Genomic DNA, 22,001 nt, shown 5'->3' with positions numbered 1-22,001 from the left:
ATCCACAGGAGAGGGAGGCCCTATACTCAAAAGTAAAGAAACTTCAAAAGGCTAATTTACGCATTTGAAAAGAGACTCAGACAAGTCAGAGTAAACAAGATCAAATAAATATGAACAAAGATTAAGAATTTGAAAATACATTAGAAAAGAATCATTAATCTCAGTATTGGTTCAAAAGAACAAGGGGAATATGACAAGGAATCTCTGAAAGGTTCATGCTGCTGTTCAGGCAGTAAAACAGTGAGAATCTCTTTTGTTAGCGGGGTTTGTAATTTCATTGTGGATTAAGGAAGGGCTGGTTTCAGCATCATCACCATATTTAAAAGTCGCCACAAGCTGCAAATACACCAAGCCCCACACTCCCCGTCTCCCTGACGCGGCTGTTTCTCCCCCATTGCACATACCGCCTTCTAACACACTGTGAGTCACTCCCTGCGCTCATGGTTTATTGTGCATCTGTCCCCATCTGCGTGGGAGTTGCATGAAGAAGGGATTTGGGCTGTTCACTGCTGTATCTCTGGGACCTAAAGCAGGGTCTGGCACGCTGTCGGCCCTCCATATTTGTTGGAAGAAAGAATGAATGCCTTTTCCCTCTCTGCTGACAGAGATATGAGTGCTTTGGGCGTTTCTCTGCCTGCAAAACCCTTTGACCAAACCCTTCTCTATTGCCAGGTAATCGCTATATCGCTAACTGGACAAAGAGCCCCAGGGCGGGCAGGGGATGAGGGCAGGGGCGAAGGAGGGCACCTGGAGTCCTGGAAGCAAGGGAGATTTCGGGTCATTTGGGTTGGCTTTGCAGGCAGGAAGAATGAAGGCCTACAGGAGAGGACCCACCCGGCCAGTGCTCACCCCTCTTGCATCCACGTAGTCCCTGGAGGGTGACCATCTGCCTTTGAGTCCAGCTCCCCTCTGGGCTGGCCCGGCTGAAGCAGAGACACCATATTTCCTCTCTGTATCCCTCCAACGGGCCTGACACAGGGCCTGCCCCAAATGTCTGTTGTCTGGGGGGAGTGGATGAAAGCCAGGTCTCTGGAGAGCAGCACTCCGGCCCCGCCTCACCCCGACGCACCTGACTGTACCAGAAGGTGCTCCGAATTCAGAGAACAGCACTTTATTTTTTAACACTTGACTTTTTTGCCATGATTTTCCACTGATTCTTCCATGATGGTGTCGTCTTCTTCAACAGTGACTAGGACTTTCTTGCCTACCAGGCTAAAGATGTCTTCAGGAGGGTAGCCTTTGGGCTCACCCACCTTCACGGTGAGCATGTCCAGTGTCAGAATGGTGCCTTCTGGAATTCTCACTTTGGCCACCACAGACTTGCCCAGCTGTGGAGAAAATTAAGACTCAGTGCCAGCCTCCCAGAAATAACTAGTGCACGCTGCCTTATACCCCAGGTCCTTGATCACTCTTCACAAGACACCTTGGGAGCAGGGACCTTCCCCGCTGGGTGCTGAGAACAGTATCTTGCACACAATGCAGGGCCTCGGCCAGTGTGGGGTAAACTCAGAGACAATAAAGTTGCCAAAGGAAGGGCTCGGGTTACATAGCCAAACAGCCAGGTCCAAATCCCAGACAGCTGGGTACAGCTGTGGCTGTTTCTCTGTAAAATGAGAAATAACTGTGCCTCTATCTTGTCAGATAAGATTCGCGATAATATATGTAATCTACCTGGAACATAGAATGCTCCCGATAAATGAAAATCATGATTACTTTTGTCATCATCTAGTTCAATACCTCATTTTAAACTTGGGCAGGGCTGGCCCCGTGGCTTAGCAGTTGGGTGCGCGTGCTCCGCTGCTGGCGGCCCGGGTTCGGATCCTGGGCGCGCACCGACACACCGCTTCTCCAGCCATGCTGAGGCCGTGTCCCACATACAGCAACTAGAAGGATGTGCAACTATGACATACAGCTATCTACTGGGGCTTTGGGGGAAAAATAAATAAATAAAATTATTTAAAAAAAAAAAAATAAACTTGGGCAAACTGAGGCCCAGAGGGCAGGTGTCTTGGCCAAAGTTGCAAGGAGCTGGGGTGAGAACCTGGGATCCCTGACTCCTGGCCCACTGCTCTTGAGGGACACAAACCTAACTGCCACCTGCTTGGCAAACTAGGAATGTGGAGGGGTCCCAAGACGGTGAGCGTGAGTGCTATTCAGAGGACCGCAGAGGGGCCTCCAGGAAGGGGCAGACAGGACAGGCGAGGGAACGAAGGACACCTGAAGCTCAGGACCAGCGTTTCCGTGTCTCGTCCATAAATGCTGTTAAACAAATGATGTTATGTGGCTCTACATCCTCACGGAAGGGCCAAGGAGCCAGTTCTGGAATTTAGCGCCAGGACAGAAGCTGGTTATCAGCTTATGCATCCTGTTGTGTTTCACTGTCTGCTCAGGGAGCCAGGAGGCTCAGAACCAACTACTGAGCTCTCATCCCGGTTTCTGGTACAAGTCTCTCCCCTTTTCCTCTATGAGGTAGTTGTTTCTTTTTACTATCTTAATTTCCCAGTGCATATGCACATTGAATTTGAGGAAGCAAGCAGGCCTCACTAGAATAAAAGATGACAACACTCCCCACACATGCCTGCCGTTTGATCTCTGCCTCGACCCAGACAGCCTGCAGCAGGTGAGGAGTGTCTGCACTCCTGGCCGCCCCAGGATGCCTGCTCTGTGACTCAGAGGCCAAGGCAGGTCTAGTCCACAGCTTCCCAGAGGCCCAGACGGTCAGTGTGCCAGGCAGCGTTCTTGGCCTCACCGTCCCCTCAGTCTGAAGCTCAAACTGCTCCTGAGGGGATAGCCGCATCACCCCCACCGACCCCACGCGACAACCCGCTGCCCCACCCGTCCACCCACTGACCCCTCTGCGACAACCCACTGCCCCAGGCATCCACCCACCGACCCCCTGCGACAACCCGCTGCCCCACCCGTCCACCCACCGACCCCCTGCGACAACCCGCTGCCCCACCCGTCCACCCACCGACCCCCTGCGACAACCCGCTGCCCCACTCGTCCACCCACCGACCCCCTGCGACAACCCGCTGCCCCACCCGTCCACCCACCGACCCCCTGCGACAACCCGCTGCCCCACCCATCCACCCACCGACCCCCTGCGACAACCCACCGCCCCATCCATCTGGTGCCTCCCCCACTGAGGGATGCCTTGACATACCACAGGCCTTTCTCTTATGCCTCACGGGCCCCTACACCTGAATGTTTCCCAGGGCTTACCTAATCCAGGCGACCCCAGACTTGACCCACCCGGGGGCTTCACGAGGTCCCCGACACCCCTGCCCCCACATCTCCTGAGTCTAGAGCACTGGGGGCCACAGGCTTCAGAGACCCAGCGGGAAACTCGAATATAACCCGACGTGGCCGGAGAAACCTCAGAAGTTCCCCTGAGCAACGCGTTCCTCCCGCTGCTAAGATGAGCCCGGGGAGACTCAGGGTTGGGGCGACATCCCTCCGTCGTCCCACCAGCCTGGGCTCAGGCAGGGCTGGTACTGACTCCACCTGGCAGCCAAGCCCAACGCGGCCCCCTCAGAACAGTGGCGCCCCGCAGGGCGGGCAAACCCACCTTCTCGTTGCAGGCCATCTCACAGGGCAGCAGCTGCTTCGTCGGGGAGCCCATGGCCCTCTCCACCAGGCGCACAGACCGCACCAGCTCGGCAAGCTCGCCAGGCTCCAACGAGGCCGAGTGGTCGCTCCCCTTCCAGGTCTTGTCCAAGGTTATGTGACGCTCCAACACCTTGGCCCCCAGAGCCACCGCGGCCACAGAGATCGCTATGCCTGTTTCATGCCCAGAATACCCGATGGGAATGTCAGGAAAGAGCTTCTGATATTCCTTTAAAAGAGAAAAAGAAAAAAAGGCTAAATCTTGTGGTGCTTTACACATACGTTCCCGTCAGGCAGATCTGGGTTGGGGTCCCATTTAGCTGCTGACTCTGTGCAACTACGGGCAAGATACTGAGGCTCTCTGGGCCTCTCCTCCCGGGGGACAGTAACAGTACTGGTCGAGGGCTGCTGTAAGTGTGTGAAAAGCACTCGGCACCCTGTAAAAGCTCAAAAATAATAGCTTCCGTTATCAAGAATGCATTTCTTTTTTTTTTTTTTTGTGAGGAAGATCAGCCCTGAGCTAACATCCATGCCAATCCTCCTCTTTTTGCTGAGGAAGACCGGCCCTGAGCTAACATCTATTGCCAATCCTCCTCCTTTTTTTTTTTCTCTTTTTCTCCCCAAAGCCCCAGTACATAGTTGTATGTCATAGTTGCACATCCTTCCAGTTGCTGTATGTGGGACGCCGCCCCAGCATGGCCGGAGAAGCGGTGCGTCGGTGCACACCCGGGATCCAAACCCGGGCCGCCAGTAGCAGAGCGCATGCACTTAACCACTAAGCCATGGGCCGGCCCCAAAATTTATTTTTCTTTCTTGTTTTTTTTTTTTTTTTTGTGAGGAGATCAGCCCTGAACTAACATCCATGCCAATCCTCCTCTCTTTTTGCTGAGGAAGACCGGCCCTGAGCTAACATCCATGCCCATCTTCCTCCACTTTTATGTGGGATGCTGCCACAGTATGGCCTGACAAGCGGTGCGCCGGTGTGCACCCAGGATCCAAACCCAGGCCGCCAGCAGCAGAGCACCAGCACTTAACCACTACGCCACAGGGCCGGCCCGCGAGAATGCATTTCAAGAATGTTTCACACTGTGCAAACCACCAGGAATGACAACAGAACCAGAACCGAATGCCTAAACTCATTCAGAAAGCATCTGTCTACACACCGCTCATGAAGCCACACTGTGGTGGCATCCCATATATAAAAAAAATAGAGGAAGCTGGGCGCAGATGTTAGCACAGGGCCAAATCTTCCTCAGCAAAAAGAGGAAGATTGGCAACAGATGTTAGCTTAGGGCTAGTCTTCCTCACAAAAAAAAAAAAAAAAGAAAAGAAAAGATCCTTGTTTAAGAAGGGGCCAGCCCAGTGGCGTAGCAGTTAAGTTTGTGCATTCCACTTCGGCGGCCTGGGGTTCACAGGTTTGGATCCCGGGCGTGGACCTACTCACCACTCATCAAGCCATGCTGAGGCAGCATCCCACATTTAGAAGAGCTACAACTCTACAACTATGTCCTGGGGCTTTGGGGAGAAAAAGAAAAAGAGGAAGATTGGCAAAAGATGTTAGCGCAGGGCCAATCTTCCTCAAAAAAAAAAAAAAAGCATCCATCACATTTAATTAGGCTAAGCTGCTGAAGGCAGGTGTGCTATATGCACAAATACCATCAATAATATACACGGGCCAATCTCACAACAGTCCTTTGGTGGAAATGCTAAATAAGTAATTAATCTGTTATCTATAATTCACTGAACACAACAAAAGACATTCCAAGTCAGTGAGGCTTGTCAGTGAGGGTGACAGAGAGCTCAAGTACAGCAGAAAGACCCAAAGGGGGTTAATGAAAGATTGGGACGTGAGTGGAAAGGCCTTGAAAACCAGGCGTGAGGGTGTGTGATGGACGAAGGAGCGCAGGCTGCTGGGTCCAGAATTCTAGCTGCTGCAATGTGGCGGCTGGCGAGCGAACTCATGCTGCGCCCTGGTGTGGAGAGAGGACAGGACTGCTCCCAGGGCAAGGATGGGAGGGAGGGGGCCCACGCCACACAGAGGGCAAATCAAGGGTGATGCCCGGAGTCGCAGGCACTGAGTGGGGATTCTGGTGATCTCTGTGGGGGCGACAGGAGGCTCACTTTCTACGTTATATATCTTAGAGCTGTTTGAGTTTCTTAAAAAATCATGTTTAAATTTTAAAAATAACATGATTTAGAGATGAGCTAGAAATGGAGAAAAGACTATCAACTGAGAGGAACAGAAAGTTTAGGTAAAAAGATAGCAGTGTCAGTTTTCAAAAAAGGTTTTTGTTTTTTTTTTTTAAAGTTAAATATGATGACTATGTAGCAACATGTACAAAAGCTTACACTCGCATGGAAAAAACCCAGAATGTCAAATACTGTACTGAAAGGAAAATACAAAGGAAAACTGGCTAATGGCAATATCAGGATTACATGTGTGTAAATATATTTAGAATCCCACTAATATTACTATAATGTTTTGTATGATAATTACATATATACATATTTCTAATTAAGTTAAGTTTCAGGTGCTACGAGGAGAAACTGAGGGAGACGGCCCGAAACAACAGGAGACAAGGATTCTATCCGAGCTTTGCCACAAGCTGCTGTGAGATCTCAGGCGAGTCCGTCCTCCTTCCTTTGGAACTGGACTTCACCATCTGGAAAATGACTGAGTTGGAGTAGACAAAGCCAGAGAGAGAAAGCTCCCTCAAGGCTGACACTGTAAGCAGTTTGAGCCCCAGGGATGCTGAGAATTATAGGTAGAAAATAACAGAGCCGGCAAATAACATAAAGTAGAAAAAACCAGAAATTTCAAGAAGGTCTTCTACAACTCAAAATGAAGAGAAACAAACAGATATTTGTACACCAGTGTTTCTATCAGCACTGTTCACAATAGCCAAAAGGTGGAACCATCCCAAATGTCCTTCAATGGATGAATGGATAAAGAAGACACAGTATATACACACAACGGAATATTATTCAGCCTTAGAAAGGAAGGAAACGCTGACACATGCTACAACATGGATGAACCCTGAGGACATTATGCTAAGTGAAATAAGACAGACACAAAGGACACATATTGTAGGATTACCCTTATATGAGGTACCTAGAGCAGTCGAATTCATAGAAACAGAAAGTGGAACGGTGGCTGCCAGGGACTGGGGAGGAGGGAATGGGCAGTTAGTGTTTAATGGGTTCAGAGTTTCAGTTTGGGAAGATGAAAAAGTTGTGGAGATGGATGATGGTGATGGTAGCACAATAATGTGAACGTACTTAATGCCACTGAACTGGACACCAAAAAATGGTTAAAATGGTAAATCTTATGTATATGTATACTTTACTACAAAAAACAAACACACAATGCACTAAGAAAGGATATGAGCCAGCAATTCACAGAAGAGGGACCTCTAATGGCCAACACACATGGGTAAAGAAAATATATAGAGACAATTATAAGGACTCCACCTTAAATTTTACAATTGGCAAAATTAAGATTGGTTTCAAGAAAATTTATAATCACCCTCTTTAGAATGTATCTGCCTCCTTAACTGCACAGTTGGTTCCAGTTTGATTCTGTAACAGCAAGACTGTCAAAAGATGTTCAAATCACGAAGCATGTCATGGTTGGTTAGAATTTTGGCTATAAAACAGGCTACATCTTCCCCACAGTAAATGGCCCAAGAAAAGCCATCTTGCAGTGCCCCCTAGGACAACGGCCCTCCTTCCTGCTCACCGGGATGACGCGAAGGTTGACGTCCTCGGGCAGGAGCGGGTAGGCGCTGGTGCACTGGAGGAAGCAGAAGTTGGGGTTGATGGGCTTCACGATCTGATAGACTTGCTTCATGGTGTCCATCGACTGCATCCCGCTGGAGATCACCATCGGGCGGCCTGAGTGACCCGACACCAACACCACCATCACTTTCTTTTTAGGGGTTCTCACTCTCCCTCCAGCACATCCCAACTGTTGGTCTCAGCATTCAACTGAACTCCACAAACATCTCTTTAACACTGTGGCCGCCATGGTGGGGAAACAGAGGGGAGCTTTGTGGGGTCCTGCCCTCAACCACAGGAAATGTAGACTCCCCTCGCCCCCACAACATTATCATTTAGCAAAGTGAACTGAATTAAGGAGGCAGAGGAATTTCACACTCTTCAGAGAAAGATGAATATCTCATTGGATTAGGAGGCTGCACAGTGTGGTGCAGCGAGCACTGCCCCAAATTCAAGAGCAGGAGTGAGTGTGAGGCCAGAGCTGTGCGGTCTCAGATGCCTTGTCTATGAAACAACTATAAAGCATGATAACCACGACCCGCTTCAGTCCCAGGGTTGTTCTGAGGATCAAATGAGATTACTCATGCTATAAAACCACTTTACAAACTGTAATGTGCAAGGTTACATATTATAACATACCTACAGAATGTTTCTCAAAGTCACAGCTTTCTCTAAGAAGTTTTATATATACTGTCATATCCGCAATTTTGTATAAATATTTTCTTATAAATTAAAAATAATTTTTTAATTAAAAAAATTCTTATAAAAACTCTTATCCTTAATTTCTTTCAAGTCAGCACATGAAACAGTGGAAGTACACACTGATTGAAAAGTCTGTCTTCAGGAGACTCCTTTAATGGGTTACTAAAAAAACATGAAAGTTTGGCCTCCCTTGGACTGTGTGACAAAATTCAACACTCACCTTTTTTGGCCGTCTTTTCCAGATAAGGAAAATTGTTAGTGTCCCCAGATCCAACTTTGAAAAACGGAACATTCAGTTCATGCAGAAACTCAACCGCCATCTACAGAAATCAAAGAAGAAGCTCTTTTTCACCATTGTTCAAAATCACTGTCCTCAAGACAGACCAGGAGCCTTCCTCTTATCCAGCAAGAGGGAGTCTCTCAACAACTTGAAAGCAGGCAAAGATTTGTTATCAGTCATTTCATTCAATTTAAACATTCTTTCAGGGCCGGCCCCGTGGCTTAGCAGTTAAGTGAGTGCGCTCCGCTGCTGGCGGCCCGGGGTTCAGATCCTGGGCGCGCGCCGACGCACTGCTTCTCCGGCCATGCTGAGGCCGAGGCCCACATACAGCAACTAGAAGGACGTGCAGCTATGACATACAACTATCTACTGGGGCTTTGGGGGAAAAAAATAAATAAATAAAATTAAAAAATTAAACATTCTTTCATTCACATCCACCCATCCATCTGTCCAACAAACATTGCTGGCTGTGCGGGCTAGAGAATCCAGAAAAGCATCAGAGCCCTGGCCAGACCCTCCCTTCCCCAGGGGCCCAGGGCCCAGTGAACAAACCCGAAAGGGTCATGACCTAGTCTTGACCCAGGAAGCCAGGCAGTGAGAAAGTGAACGTCCCTCAAAGGCCTTCCCCTTTACTCGGACCAAAGAGCCCGGGGAGAAGCCATTTCAATCCCTGCCAAAAGTGGGGAAAATGGAGCGTTTTACAGCCCAGCTCTGACACACTGATCCATAGCTGGCAGGGCCCATCAAACCCAAGTCCTTTGGGACCTCAAACCATGCCGCCCACAGTAAAAATGAACCTCAGTCACTGTTACTGACCCATCACAGCTTGAGGTTACCTCTCTAGGGCCCTTGGCCATCCGTATTTGGGATTCATCAATAAGATGCAGGAAACTGGTGTCAGCAAACGCTTGCTGAAGGAATCAGGAAACCACAACTTTAAAGAGTAAAATCTCAGGTTGCTGTCAAATTACAAGAACCCCCAAAACTACCTTTTATTACTATTTTTTTAATTGAAGTTGAAAATCAGAAGTGGGGGAGAATCACTGTCTTGAATGTTTCCAAATCTCTAAGTTCTACCTATCCTAAAATACCGCCTGCGTTTCAGAGGTAAGTCTGGAAGATTTGATGAGCTCGGTCAGCGCTTCTCATACTGTGATGCCAGCACATGACTCTCCCAGGGGTCTCACTAAAATGAAATGCAAATTCCGACTGTGTTGGTCTAGGGTGGAGCCTGAGTCTGCTCTTCTAGTAACTTCCTGGGTAATGCTGCTGCTGCCACTCCATGAATCACACTCTGAGGAGCAAGGAACTAGGTCACCATGCCCGAAAATCCACAGGGCAGCGGGGTGTGTGAGAAGGTCATTCTGCCTGCAGGCTCTTTAAGTCAACCCACTGCTGCCTGAGCTTCCGTCCATCTTCCCAGTAGGCGATGAGCTACTCCCATCACTGTGGCTGCACTCAGAGAAGACGGTTCCTCATGTGTAAACCCCCTAATAGTGTACAGGTGGGAGCTGCTGGAGAGCCACACAGATGGGTCAATCAGCCAGTGAACGGTTCAAAGGCAGATCGCAACCCCCTGGGTCCGAGAGACACTGTCCAGCACTGCCGAGCGCCACTCACCCCCAAGTGTGCAAAGCCCGCTCTGGTGTGGTTCTCGCTGCCTCCTCCCCTCTGCTCTATTTCCTCCTCATCTCCCTTCTCCCTTCCATATTTTTCTCTCTCACTCTCTCCCATTTATGTGTCTCTTGTACTGTGAACCAGTCCTAAGCTGGAAATGACAAACATTCGTTTTTAATATGTTTATTGAACAAAGTCCAATTTTCCCACCCTCCTCCCCTATCTGGCAGATGAAGAAAGTGTTTTCTATTTCAAGAGGGGAAACCCTACGCTAAGTTTACCTCTATAGACTGCTCACCTGTGAGAGCCGCTCACGATGAAAGAGCACCCACGGGCATAAGGAGATGGAGGAGCCCACTCGGGAGAGGTGCAGATAAGCAGGGCCAAGGAGGGGCCAAATGCAGAAAAACACCTCACAAAAGCTTACCTATGGAGGCTGTAAAATTGTCATGAAGTTCTACAATTTTCAAACGAGGAAAAAAGGGACCCTCCTAGGGAACCAGCCCCACCTCGTGGCCACTTAGAAAACTGCCACTGTGGATTAATCTGCAAAGGGTGCCAACTGCAAAATGGGCAGACGCTAGCCTTCCCGGCTGAGGCCGTACCGCCACGCGCAGGGCCCCTAAGGCTGCGTCAGTGCCGGTGGCCTCCTCTCCATGGACTCCTTGGCTTCTCCTAGCCCCGCCCACTCTGCTGTCTGTCCTCTTTCCATCTAGGGGTCCAATGCAGCCAACTTCTCCTTCCACCCCATAGCACAAAGCCTCTTCCAGTCTGTCTGAAAGGAACTCGGCGGAGGATGACCGTCCCTGGGCACCAGCCTGGGTTAAATACACACAAAAAGAAAAGCAAACTGGTCTGAGTGAAGCGCTGTGCTGCCAGAGGTCCCCCTTCGAGGGGCCCAGTAAATACATTTGTCTAGCTGTTTTGCCTCAGCGTTTCCCAAACGTATTCAACTCACAACCCTTGTTTATTTGCGGGGAGGGGCTTTAAATTAAAGAACTGAAGAGGACCAACGACGTGCGCCCACAGAAGCCCTGTCCATGTCGTGTCCTGTGAGACTCTGGGGCCCGCTGGTCTACCGGGTAACACGAGAGAGGAGCCGGGAGTTCTCCACTGCCCCTTCCTTAGGTCCTGCAGGAAAGGAAAAGCAGCCCACGGTGATGAGCTGGGGCACACAGGGGGTGCTGGAGAGCGGCCCAGGGTGAGGAATGATGGGGGCAGCACGGAGCGGAAAGGCGGGGCCTGCCCTCGGCCCCGGGGCCGTCAGAGTGCACCAGACCTGGGCAGGCTGGCCGGGGAGGCGACGCGAAGGCCGAGAGGAGGAAGAGCGCAGGCGGAGGGGGGGCAGCTCCCCAGGACGGGCCATTTGTGCGCGAGGGCAGCACGTCCTCGGGGGCCGCCTCTACGGTCCTGGCTCCGCAGGCTTCCTCCGCGGTCCTCTCCATTTGGGCCAAAGGCACCCCGCTCCTGTCAGCCGAGGTCCACGGGCCTCCGTGCCGCTTCTGACCAGGTCCCTGGTAGAGCCCTTGGCCCGCCTTAACCTTTCCTCAGCACAGGGCGGGGAGGAAAGCGGCACTCAGTAAACGCCCGCGTCCACACGGAAGTCAGGGGGGTAAACACGGAACAGGGGCCCGACCCACCTCCAACGGCCGGACAGACAGGGCGCGCTGGCTCAGCAGAGCCACCTGGCCAGCCGGCACAGCGAAGGAACTCCGTCAAGACTCCTGAGAAAGCCCTTCCCTCCGCGCCTGGGCCGGGGTCAGGCAGGAGACCGGCGGCGAACGACTGGCGTTCCTAGCACAGAGCCTCCTGCCCACAAGGTGTGAGGCAGAAAAACTCCAGAGCTCCAAGTCACAGCACCGCTGTCCTCCGGCGGAGGCGGATGTCGCCGGCCGTCGCCCCCACAGGCTAACCTCACCGAGTCCTGCCCGCAGCCCTGCGGGGTGGGCACCTCTGTTATCCCGTTTTTACGGACGGGGCACCTGCGGCTCAAGGAGGCTACGCGACGAGCCCGAGCCCACACAGGGAGCGTCAGCGCGGGGACCTGAGCTCGGAGAGAGCGGTGCAGAGCACGTGCTCCGGGCCGAGAGGCAGCCCCCGACTGACCGCCAACACCCAGGCTCCTCTCCATCTCCCAGCTGCTCCTGCTTCTCACCCCACGCCACCTCGGAGCCAACCACCTGAAGAAGCGACTTCGCCTAAGCAGCCTCACAGGTGCACGGAGGCGCCCTCTCTCCAGAGTCCGCGTCCCGGAGCTCGGTGCCTGCAAACACGGACTGAGAAGGAAAGTCCTCACTGCGGCTGTAAGTCACCGGAGTCACCTCTCTGGTCCTGCGCTGACTCAGGACGTCAGAGCCGGGAGAGCCCTGGGGCGGCAGCTTGTTCACACACGAAAGGGAACAGAGCATGTTGGGTTGTTCTAGTTTGGGGCTACTGTGAATAAAGTCGTTATAGACCCATATAAGTTTTTATGTGAATGTAAGTTGTCATTTCTTTTTTTTTTTTAATTTTATTTATGTATTTTTTCCCCCAAAGCCCCAGTAGATAGTTGTATGTCATAGCTGCACATCCTTCCGGTCGCTGTATGTGGGACACGGCCTCAGCATGGCGGGAGAAGCGGGGCGTCGGTGCGCGCCCGGGATCCCAACCCCGGCCGCCAGCAGCGGAGCGCGCGCACCTAACCGCTAAGCCACGGGGCCAGCCCTAAGTTGTCATTTCTTTTGGCATAAATTACCAAATGACAATTGGTGGGCCACATAATAAGCACGTCTATTTATTATTTGCGGGGAGGGGTGATAAAAATGTGCTAAAATTCAATGTGGTGATGGTCACCCAACTCTGTGAATATATTAAAAACCATTGAACTAATATACTTTAATTAGGTGAGTTGTATGGCATGTCAATGAAGCTGTTATTTAAAAAAAAACACGCACAGCACGCCTTTCATTAGCCCCTGCCAGAGGAACGATGTCACCACAAAGCCTCTGGGAAACTCCACTACTCGCTTGTGAGAGAATGACAGTGAAAAAGGCAAATGACAATTGAGTATCATCAGGAAAACAGTTTTGACCTCCTGGCCCTCCCGAAAAGTCTCGTGAATCCCCAGGGGATCCTGGACCACACCTTGAGAACGGCTGCCATACTCTTTGGTCTGTTTATCTTTTGTTATTTCGGTTTGTTACTGTTGTTTTCAGTTGCCAGTGCAGTGAAATTCCCAAGTGACATTTCTTCCATTTCTCCTTCCTTTGGACGCAATACTAGCTATGGTCAGATTTTAGGAAAACTATGTTTAGGGGTGGAAGATGGGTAGATAACTCAACTACTGAGATGAATTATTTGTAACCAACAGGTTGGGACTTAGTCCTCCAAGTGAGAGAACTGCTCAAAGTAATTACTCTGGGAAAGGCTGTATGCTTATTCCAAAGACAATACGAGGGATCCAAAATACGTTTGTACTCTTCCTTGGAAATTTTCTCCAGAGCCTGTTTACGGGTCCTGCAAAAACGAATCTGTGTCGTTACTAAGTCAGATCAAAAGTTTCACCCAGGAATTTTTTTAAGTCTATTCACATTTGGCACAAGAACAATTAGTAGTTTCCTGAACCCAAACCTGCCCTCTAAGGACAAGGATTTGGCTGTCACCAACTGCCTGAGTCCTAGAGGCAGGTGCCAAAGAGAAATCCCAAAAAGTTCTGAGCCCATGGTACATGAAACAAGCACAGAATGAAAATGTGTCATTTCCTGGGTGTGGCCTTCCTTCCATCAAGGTACTAACTAAGCACGTACTACAGACCAACCCTGGGCCAGGATCCACGTTCGTGGTGTGAACACGCAGCCATAAAAATGTTCTTACAGAACTCCCTGCCTCGGGACGTGTTCTTTACATATATGGTCTCTCTTGCTCCACAGGACAAGCCTGCATGCTGGCCATTTTTAATTCACCCCCTTGCCCTTTGCCTATGAGGAAACAGGCCCAGAGAGACGCAAGAAGGGTGTCGTCTAGAGGGCAGACTCTGCACTCTGCCTCATCAGCGGGTTGGCATCAGCCTCTGCTGATCAACAGCTATTGACACCCTCTGTGCTTCAGTTTCCTCATCTAGAAAATGGGGATAATAATTGTTCTATCTCAAGGGGTTGTTAAGAGGAGTAAATGAGTTGATATCTTTAAAATACCTAGTAAAGGGGCTGGCCCCGTGGCTCAGCAGTTAAGTGCGCGCGCTCCGCTACTGGCAGCCCGGGGTTCGGATCCCGGGCGCGCACCAACGCACCACTTGTCAGGCCATGCTGAGGCGGCGTCCCACATACAGCAACTAGAAAGATGTGCAACTATGACATACAACTATCTACTGGGGCTTTGGGGAGAAAAAAGGAGGAGGATTGGCAATTAGATGTTAGCTCAGAGCCAGTCTTCCTCGGCAAAAAGAGGAGGATTGGCATGGATGTTAGCTCAGGGCTTGATCTTCGTCACAAAAAAACAAAAAACCTAGTAAAGACCTTGGTACATCATAAACACTTGAGAAATGTTAAAGATTCTTATTCTTGATCACTCAGCTAGTTAATGGCAGAACCAGAAACAATACCCAAGTCTTTCAGATCCCAAAGCCCACATTCTTTCCTCCTTAACCTTGCTGGATTGACAGATCCCTTAAGGATCTGATAAGAGCCACTAATCCTCTCTTTGGTTTGGCTCTCATTTATTTATTCATTCAACAAATATCTCCCAGCACTAGGGATGCTGTGGGGCTAACAGGCTGGTGGGGAGGAGGGAGAGTTAACTCGTAATTACAGAAGGAGAGAGCACCAGCAGAACACAGGGCTGAACCAAGCAGAGGCACAGGAAGACTTCCCTGGGGGAGCACTGTTTATTTCAGCTAGGATCAGAAAAATGCCCCGGTCCAGGGTGCTCGGCTCCTAGGCCAAGAAATTTGAACTCCATCCTGCTGTCCTCCAAGTGACCAGCACTATGAAAGAACAATATTTAACCGGAGGCAAAACGTTCTGATTTGTCTGTTAAAAAACAATCCTATTTCTTTAGGGGACACCAAACACAAGCTCGGAAACTCCCCAGGCTGTGAGGAGCATGGCTCTGTTCCTGAAAAGTCTCACTGTCGGTTCTGTTGACACATCCGTGACTTACCCACTCCTTTCTGAAATGCAGACAGATGTGTCACCAGTTCCTACTGACTCTGTGCAAACCCAGATCTCAGATTTGGAACTGGATGCAGTGAGGCCCTGACTCAGCATTTTCATTAGCTGAAGACCAGCGACATCTCTATGCAATCTCTTTAAGGGGGTTTTCCTAAAAAATCTGTCCCCTTGTTCCCGGGGCAGCTCTTGGGCCCAGAAACTCTCCTGCCACCAATATCAAGGGTGAAGTGCACGGGGGAAGCCCAGAGGCTCTGCTGAGCTCTGGGAAGCCACACACACCTGGATTGATGCCCAGGCGGCAGCTGAGGGACCACAGAATGCACCCTGCACCAGGCATCAGATCTGCCTTCAAGACCCATTTCCTAGCTGTGTGACAAACGTCCTGCCCTTCTGCGCCTCCATTTCTTCATCTGTAAAATGGGCAAAGTAGGGACAAAATATATTACTATACGTGAAGATACTTTGTAAACTATAACGTATAATTCAAAAGTAGGAAATTATGATTGCTAAATGCACAGCTGATCTGAAGAATGTCATGCTTATGAAAGCTGTGAATTAAGGAATGAATCTGGGCTACAGAACTGAAGCCTGGTTCCCAGAGGCCTAGATTCTCTGCCTCCCCCCTTTTTGAAACTACCAATGGCCTGGGCTAGACTTATGTTTCTTTTGACTCAATTTACAGATGTATTTTGGGGTTGGAACAGTGGCACAAAGGGTCGGAGGCCAAGAGAATGGACTGGGGTCGGCTTCAGATATTCTGGTTGACTAAAAGAATCCCAAGTGTTTCAAGTGCCATAAAAATGCTCTTTAGGTTTGATCAAATAATCCACTCCTGCAAAGCCATCCTAAGGAAACAACTCAAAACATGGTAAAAAGATGTTCATCTCAGCATTATTATAAGCACAAAAAACTAAAAGTAACCTTCCTGTTCAAAAGTAGAGAAATGGTTAGGTATGTTATAAATCCTCAAAAGAAACACTACACTGCTATTAAAAACTTTAAGCATAGATGTGGGTAAAAGCTTGTGGTATAAATTTAACTGGGAAAAGTGGGCAAGGAACTAAATATTCACAAATATAACAACCAGGCAATAAAATATGCACATAAAAAGACTTCAGGAGGAAATATATAAAAAGAGCTGCCACACAGAGATTACGGGTCAATTTTTCCCCTTTTCCTGTTTTCTAAACTTTTTGTGATATTATATTATTTTTACAATTAAAATTTTTTTACATTCAAAAAAAGAGCACATGAAGGAATCTTGAGGAGGCAGGGCACAGAGCAGATGGGACCCGAGACCCGGCACCAGCTGGACTCTTCCAGGATGTCAGCATAGCCATCCTGTGTGCCACTCCCTCTGGATGACGCCAATGCGTCCCCACCCAATGCCACCCCATCCAAATCGCCAAGGCCACTCAACAAGGGACAGGCTCCCGTCAGAACTGAGGTCTCCCGACTTCCAGTTCAGGCCACTTTCCACTGGTGGAAAACTGGCCCAATGGAGGTCTCCCACACACTTGAGGGACTCGGGGATTCCAGCGTGGCTGCCCCCTACTCCCAGAAGCAACTTGTTTTAAAAACTGTGGTCCTCTTCCCACAAACTCTCACTGGGCCTCCGCTCCCCCGGCCTCCCGTCTGGCTGGGCATCTATCTGGTTAACACTCTGGGGAACTCCAGGTCCAGAAAGCACAAACAAGGCTCAAGTGAGCAAGGCCTGGAGCTGGCTCTAGGCCAAAAGCCACTAGGCTGCCTGCTGTCCCCCGGGTCTGCTAAGGTGGCCAATGACAGAGTGGCAGACAATGACAGAGTGGCAGACGGCTCACCTCATCCATGCCTGAGGCAGTGAAGAAGATGCCCACCTCCTCGGCATATCTCTGCAGCTCCCTGTACTGGGCGTGGCTGAATTCCAGGTGCCGCTTGTGCTCCCCGTAAGTCTTCCCCCAGGAATGCTTCGAAGTGTACGGCCGCTCCAAGGCCTTCCGATTGAACTTGTATTCCAGCTCACTCTTCTGGAATTTGGCACAATCAGCCCCACACTCCTGCAACACACATGAGGGCTCCTTTCAAGGACCTGTCGTGGATTCTCAGAGAGAAGAGAGACATCGGGACAACCACTATGACATCATTAACTTTCAAACAATGTCGACTGACAGAGGCATTAAGAACCCCCAAAGAAGAGGAAGAGGAGAAGCAAGAAATTCTCAAAGAAAGAAGAGGTCGGGAATAGGGGTTCCCCTCTGTTTCTCCTTCTTAAAATGCAAAGGAAAAAAAGGGCGTTTTTTGCTTTGTTTTGCATTGTAATATTAAAAATAATTAATCAAACCATTAAGGAAGATTTTAAGGTATGTAACTCAACAGAGGATAGTAAAATGAGCACTGGACCAGACTTCAGGAGAGAAAGTCAGATTCTGGCTTAACTCTGATCCTCACTCCTGGATAAGTCACTTCCTGTCTCTGGACTTGAAGCCGGGTACCCGAGGGTTACTATAAATATTCAATAAGAACATGGTTACCCTTCAACCTTGTTCCCAACACAGACACAGATGAAAAGAAGTTAATCCATGCATCATTATAAATTTGTTAATTTGCTGTTTTCTTGTTTAACCTGAGAGGTGACTCAAGGGTCACCAGGATTTATGAGCTTGTCTTGGAGAAGAAAAAGAATGCCTTTAAGAAAGTTAGGACCAGATAACCAGCCTCCAGCTGCCGCTGCCGCCCAGAAGTATGGTTGCCTAAGGGCTTATCTGGACTGAGAGAAACATGGACTTCCCCCTTTGTTTCTCTGAAACTCCTCCTCCCAAGCCCCTTAGCTCTATAAAGACCCCCTGCTTTCTTCTTTCATTAAGGCAGATTTCAGAGAACCTATCCTCTGGCCTTCTAATTTTTTGCCAATTAGAATACTCCTTCCTCTACCTCCAAGCACTAGTGTCTCAGTGATTGGCTTACTGTGCATCGGGCACACGGATTTAAGATTAAGTGGCTCAGTATCAGACTCAGTTTCTCCATTTATACAAACAGCCATTTGGGCTAGCTTCAAGACATATAATTGTTCTAAGGAGCCCCTTATGGGGGCGGGAAACAAAGGAACAACTCTGCTTTTAGCTGATTTGCACTTGTGCTTTTCTGCATGGTATCTTGTTTGAACAAGAGATTCTGGGGTAAAAAGCAAACAAACAAAACTTAGAAATGCCCCAGCCTTACTGAACGGAAGCTATAACATAAGAGCTGGGTTGTCTGACTATAGTTCTATTGCCAGTCAGCCTCCAATCTCTCAAAACTATTTTTAAAAACCACTCAACAGAAAGATTAAGGAAAACTCTCTAAAGTTTTTAGTCACAGAGGTATTCATGCTGTTGAACCCTCTTAGCTCCAGAGATGTCTGCGCTGAGGGCGCTGCTCCCACTCCTGGAAAAATCACAAGACGGCATGGTCAGGACTTGATGCTTGAAAGGAATAGCAGATCTGAAAGTGACCTTGGGAAACAGAGTTCTCATTGTCTAGATGAAGATCCCAAGGCCCAGAGTGACCTGACCAAAGTGGCACAGTGAGTCTCTGGCAGAGCCAGCCAGATCACTTCCTAAAGGCTGCAGAACACGTGTGTCCTGGCCCATGACTAGAACCTGGATCCCTGCCACACTCAGGCCCCCAGCAAGCGAATGAGGAAGTCTTCACAGACTGTGGCTCCTGGCTCCCTTGACTTCTCACTTCTATCTCAAGAAGCAGACTTATTCTCAAAAGGTTAAAAAGCCTGTCTCCATCTGGGCGAAACTTCCCTCTACAGGAGATGATAAAAGTGAAGTAGCAGAGGTCAGATAAAGGTGGACTACATTCCACATGACAAGAGTCACACAGGGAGGAGAACAGCATCCTCCTCTTTTCTCAGCTTCTTTCTTAAAAATGAGTGATTTCTTTATCTGATTAATGCTATGGTGAACTCTAGGTTCAGAAAACACAATCACTATCCCTGTTTTACTATAATGCTGAAGGTTTCTTTGTTCAAGGTTTTATTGCTTCTCTATTGGCAAAAAAACAAGCAGAACTCCAGGATAAGCCAAGGCATGATGTTCCATTTGCATCAAAATTTGAAAGTTAAAAGTATATTCAATTAGCAAGTCTCTATAATACATTTATATTTTATATATATCATATAAATATAATAAAATAAAAATAATTGAACAAACTCAACTTTTAATACTGCAAACAGAGCAAGCCAGCTTGTACATAACACACTCTGGGTAACTAACTCGCAAATATGACTCCATTTAGCAACTAAGACAAAAAAAAATCTTAAAATATAAGGATTTCAAAAAATTCCACTGCTTTGAATTTAAAAGCAAAAACACATACATATTGTAAGACAAGTAAAACTGAAGCCCAGAGAGGAAAAGTCACCTGCCCAAGATTATTCAGCTGGTAAATGATATCTTGACTCCAGCCCAGGGCTCTTTCTACTATAACACAGCCTCAACCTCTTCATTCTCGTCCCCTTGGAGAACTAGCCTTCAATATTAAAAGAGAAAGAGAGAAAAAAAAGCAATTTTTCTTTGTTTCCATGGCTCTCATATCTCTAGGTATTTTTACAACTTCAGCAGTCAGAGGTCACTCCTTAGAAAAACAGGTTGTTCTCTAAAGTAGGAGCAGGAATTTCCCCCTAGAAAACAATGTTACAGCACAAAAGCTGGAGTCCTGGGGCTAGAAGCAAGGCTCTGAAATCCATTATTCACTAGCTGTGTGCCCTTGGGCAAGTCACTTATCTTCTCTGAGCCTTTAAAATGAAACCGACAGCATCTATCCCATTGTGGTGGTGTTAGAATAAATGAGATGGTGCATTTAGAGCACTTTGCCCAGTATCTGATAGAGTAAGCAGGCAAAAACAGTTACTCTTTAAAAAAGTATTTTTATGATTCAGTAGGCTTCCATAAAAGCAGAATTAGTCCTGAAAGAGTAAAATAAACCTAATCAGGAATGATGAAATTCAGGGAACAGCACTGGAATGGAAAATGTGAGTGGGCTCTCTCTAAACCAAGGAATCACAGTGCAGACTTTATGCTGCGGTCTGGGGTCACAATGAACAGGACAGTCCCCCGCCTTCCCTTCAAGGGGGCTCACAGTCTAACAGAGAAAGAGTGAAGCTTAAACAGACAATGACAACGCAGTTCGATGGGAACAATGATAGGAGTTCAGCATTTGGGGGAAGGGGTTGGAGAAAGCATCCAAGGAGACCTGAACAGGAGTAGAAATTTACCAAGAGGAGAGGGAGCACGAATATTCATAAACATCATATCACTAACAGCTAACTTTTATTGAGTCCTATCTGTCGAGTACTGCGCTAAGAGCTGTACACGAGTTATCTTATGTGATCCTTACAACTCTGAGTTAAGTGCTATTACTATCAAGCCTGGTTTTCAAATGAGGACACAGAGGCTCGCAGAGGTTAAGTCACTAGCCCACGATCACACAGCTGGTAAGTGGTGGACTCAGGAATTGAATCCAGAGTCCTGGCATTTTAACCATTCCATATTCTAAACACAGGAATGGCAGGTAAGAGAGACCACAGCAACTTCCTGGAACTTCTAGAAATTCCTGGAAGTAATTCAATGTCGATAGATGTCAGAGATGAAAAATGATAGGCAGGAAGGGGCCAGGTCATCAAGGTCTTGAAGGCTAAGTTAAAGGGTTTCGACTCCACCCATGGGCAGCTGAGAGCCACTGAAGGCGTCAAGCAAGGGTGCGACCTGATTAAATCTGTGTTTCAGAAAGATCATTCTGCCACCAGAAGGGAGGGAGAGAGGTCGGGTCAGGAAACAACTGCAGTAATGCAGACAGGTCAGGAGGGTGGCCGAGGGATGAAGAAGAGGATTCCAAAAATTCAGAAATGGACCCACGGAGCAGGACGCCAGGCCTGACGCAGAGCACAGCGAGGCAGAGAAGGGTAGTCCCAGCTACCCGCGGCCACGCCCACCAAAGGCCACGCCCCTCCCGGGCCCCGCCACGCCCCCGGCCGGCGCCCCTCTCCTCTCGCGCTCTCCGCTCACCTTGGCCGTGCGGATCATGCGCTTGGCCACCTCCAGGTCGCCCTGGTGGTTCTGGCCGATCTCGGCAATGATGAAGCACGGGTGCTGCCCGCCCACCCAGCGCCCGGGACACAGCTCCAGCTCCAGCGGCATGGTGGCGGCTCGCGCTCCACTGCCACTCCGCCCACGTTGTCCGGCCGCCGCCGCCGCCGCCGCCTCGGAGCAGTTGGGTGGGCAGCCCAGCGGGGGCCACACGCCGGCCCCGCCACGTCAGCCCGCCGCCGCCGCGCAGCCAATCTCCGCGCCCCGCCTCGCTCACGGCAGCCAATCGGGGCAGGGGGCGGGCCCGCCCGCTAGAAGGGCGGGGCGGCAGGACGAGGAAGCCAGGCGCGCATCGGGGGTTCAGGGAAGGGTGGGTTCTGCCCGTCGCGGGGTTCCTGCGCAAACTTTCCCCTGGAGGCTGACGGCTGCCTTTGCAGGGCGTGGTCTAGGTCTAACTCCCAAGGGCATGGGGAGAGCGTGTCCTACGGTGTAATGGAGAAAACGGACTCTGGAGTAAGAATTACAGAGCTGGTTCGAGCCTAGGCCCTGCCACTAACCAGCTCTTGATCGTGAATACGTTAGTCTTTCTGAATGTTCTTTTCCTTTTTCCCTGAAACGGGAAAATTATATAGAACCCACCTCATGAGGCTTGTGAGATGATGTATAGAAAACCCTGATCACAGTCCTTGGCCTATAGTAAGCTTTCAACAAGTGGTAGCCGTTCCTAGTATATGAGAGGCAACAGGTGCAAAAAGTACCCCTGGCTTGTCCAAAGCCATCCAGAAAGACTGAGCAGAGCCGGGACTCGGACCCTGG

General features: G+C 49.3%; 1 protein-coding gene across 2 annotated transcripts; it reads right to left on the bottom strand.

The window, feature by feature from the left end:
* Positions 1 to 1,095: 1,095 nt before the first annotated feature.
* Positions 1,096 to 21,350, bottom strand: NANS (N-acetylneuraminate synthase). Of its 2 annotated transcripts, none has more exons than XM_058523610.1 (6): positions 21,165 to 21,350; positions 16,989 to 17,168; positions 8,306 to 8,405; positions 7,346 to 7,500; positions 3,569 to 3,835; positions 1,096 to 1,328 (listed from the first exon to the last, which is right to left on the bottom strand). In XM_058523610.1, exons 1-6 carry the CDS (start codon positions 21,294 to 21,296, stop codon positions 1,119 to 1,121), a joined length of 1,044 nt encoding a protein of 347 aa, XP_058379593.1. In that variant the 5' UTR covers positions 21,297 to 21,350; the 3' UTR covers positions 1,096 to 1,118. The 2 variants fall into 2 exon arrangements, with proteins under 2 accessions (XP_058379593.1, XP_058379592.1); XM_058523609.1 differs by having other exon boundaries at positions 16,953 to 17,168; positions 21,165 to 21,348.
* Between the last annotated feature and the right edge of the window lie 651 nt (positions 21,351 to 22,001).

Source organism: Diceros bicornis, chromosome 28, assembly GCF_020826845.1.
Source record: "Diceros bicornis minor isolate mBicDic1 chromosome 28, mDicBic1.mat.cur, whole genome shotgun sequence".
In the NCBI taxonomy this organism is placed as follows: Eukaryota; Metazoa; Chordata; class Mammalia; order Perissodactyla; family Rhinocerotidae; genus Diceros; species Diceros bicornis.
This window is presented reverse-complemented; position numbering and strand designations above follow the sequence as displayed.

Coding starts and splice junctions, on each gene's coding strand:
- NANS (XM_058523609.1), bottom strand. CDS start 21,296: ATGCCGCTGGAGCTGGAGCTGTGTCCCGGGCGCTGGGTGGGCGGGCAG. Junction 17,169..21,164: donor GCATGATCCGCACGGCCAAG/GTGAGCGGAGAG, acceptor TGTGTGTTGCAG/GAGTGTGGGGCTGATTGTGC. Junction 1,329..3,568: donor AGATGGCCTGCAACGAGAAG/GTGGGTTTGCCC, acceptor TTTTCTCCACAG/CTGGGCAAGTCTGTGGTGGC.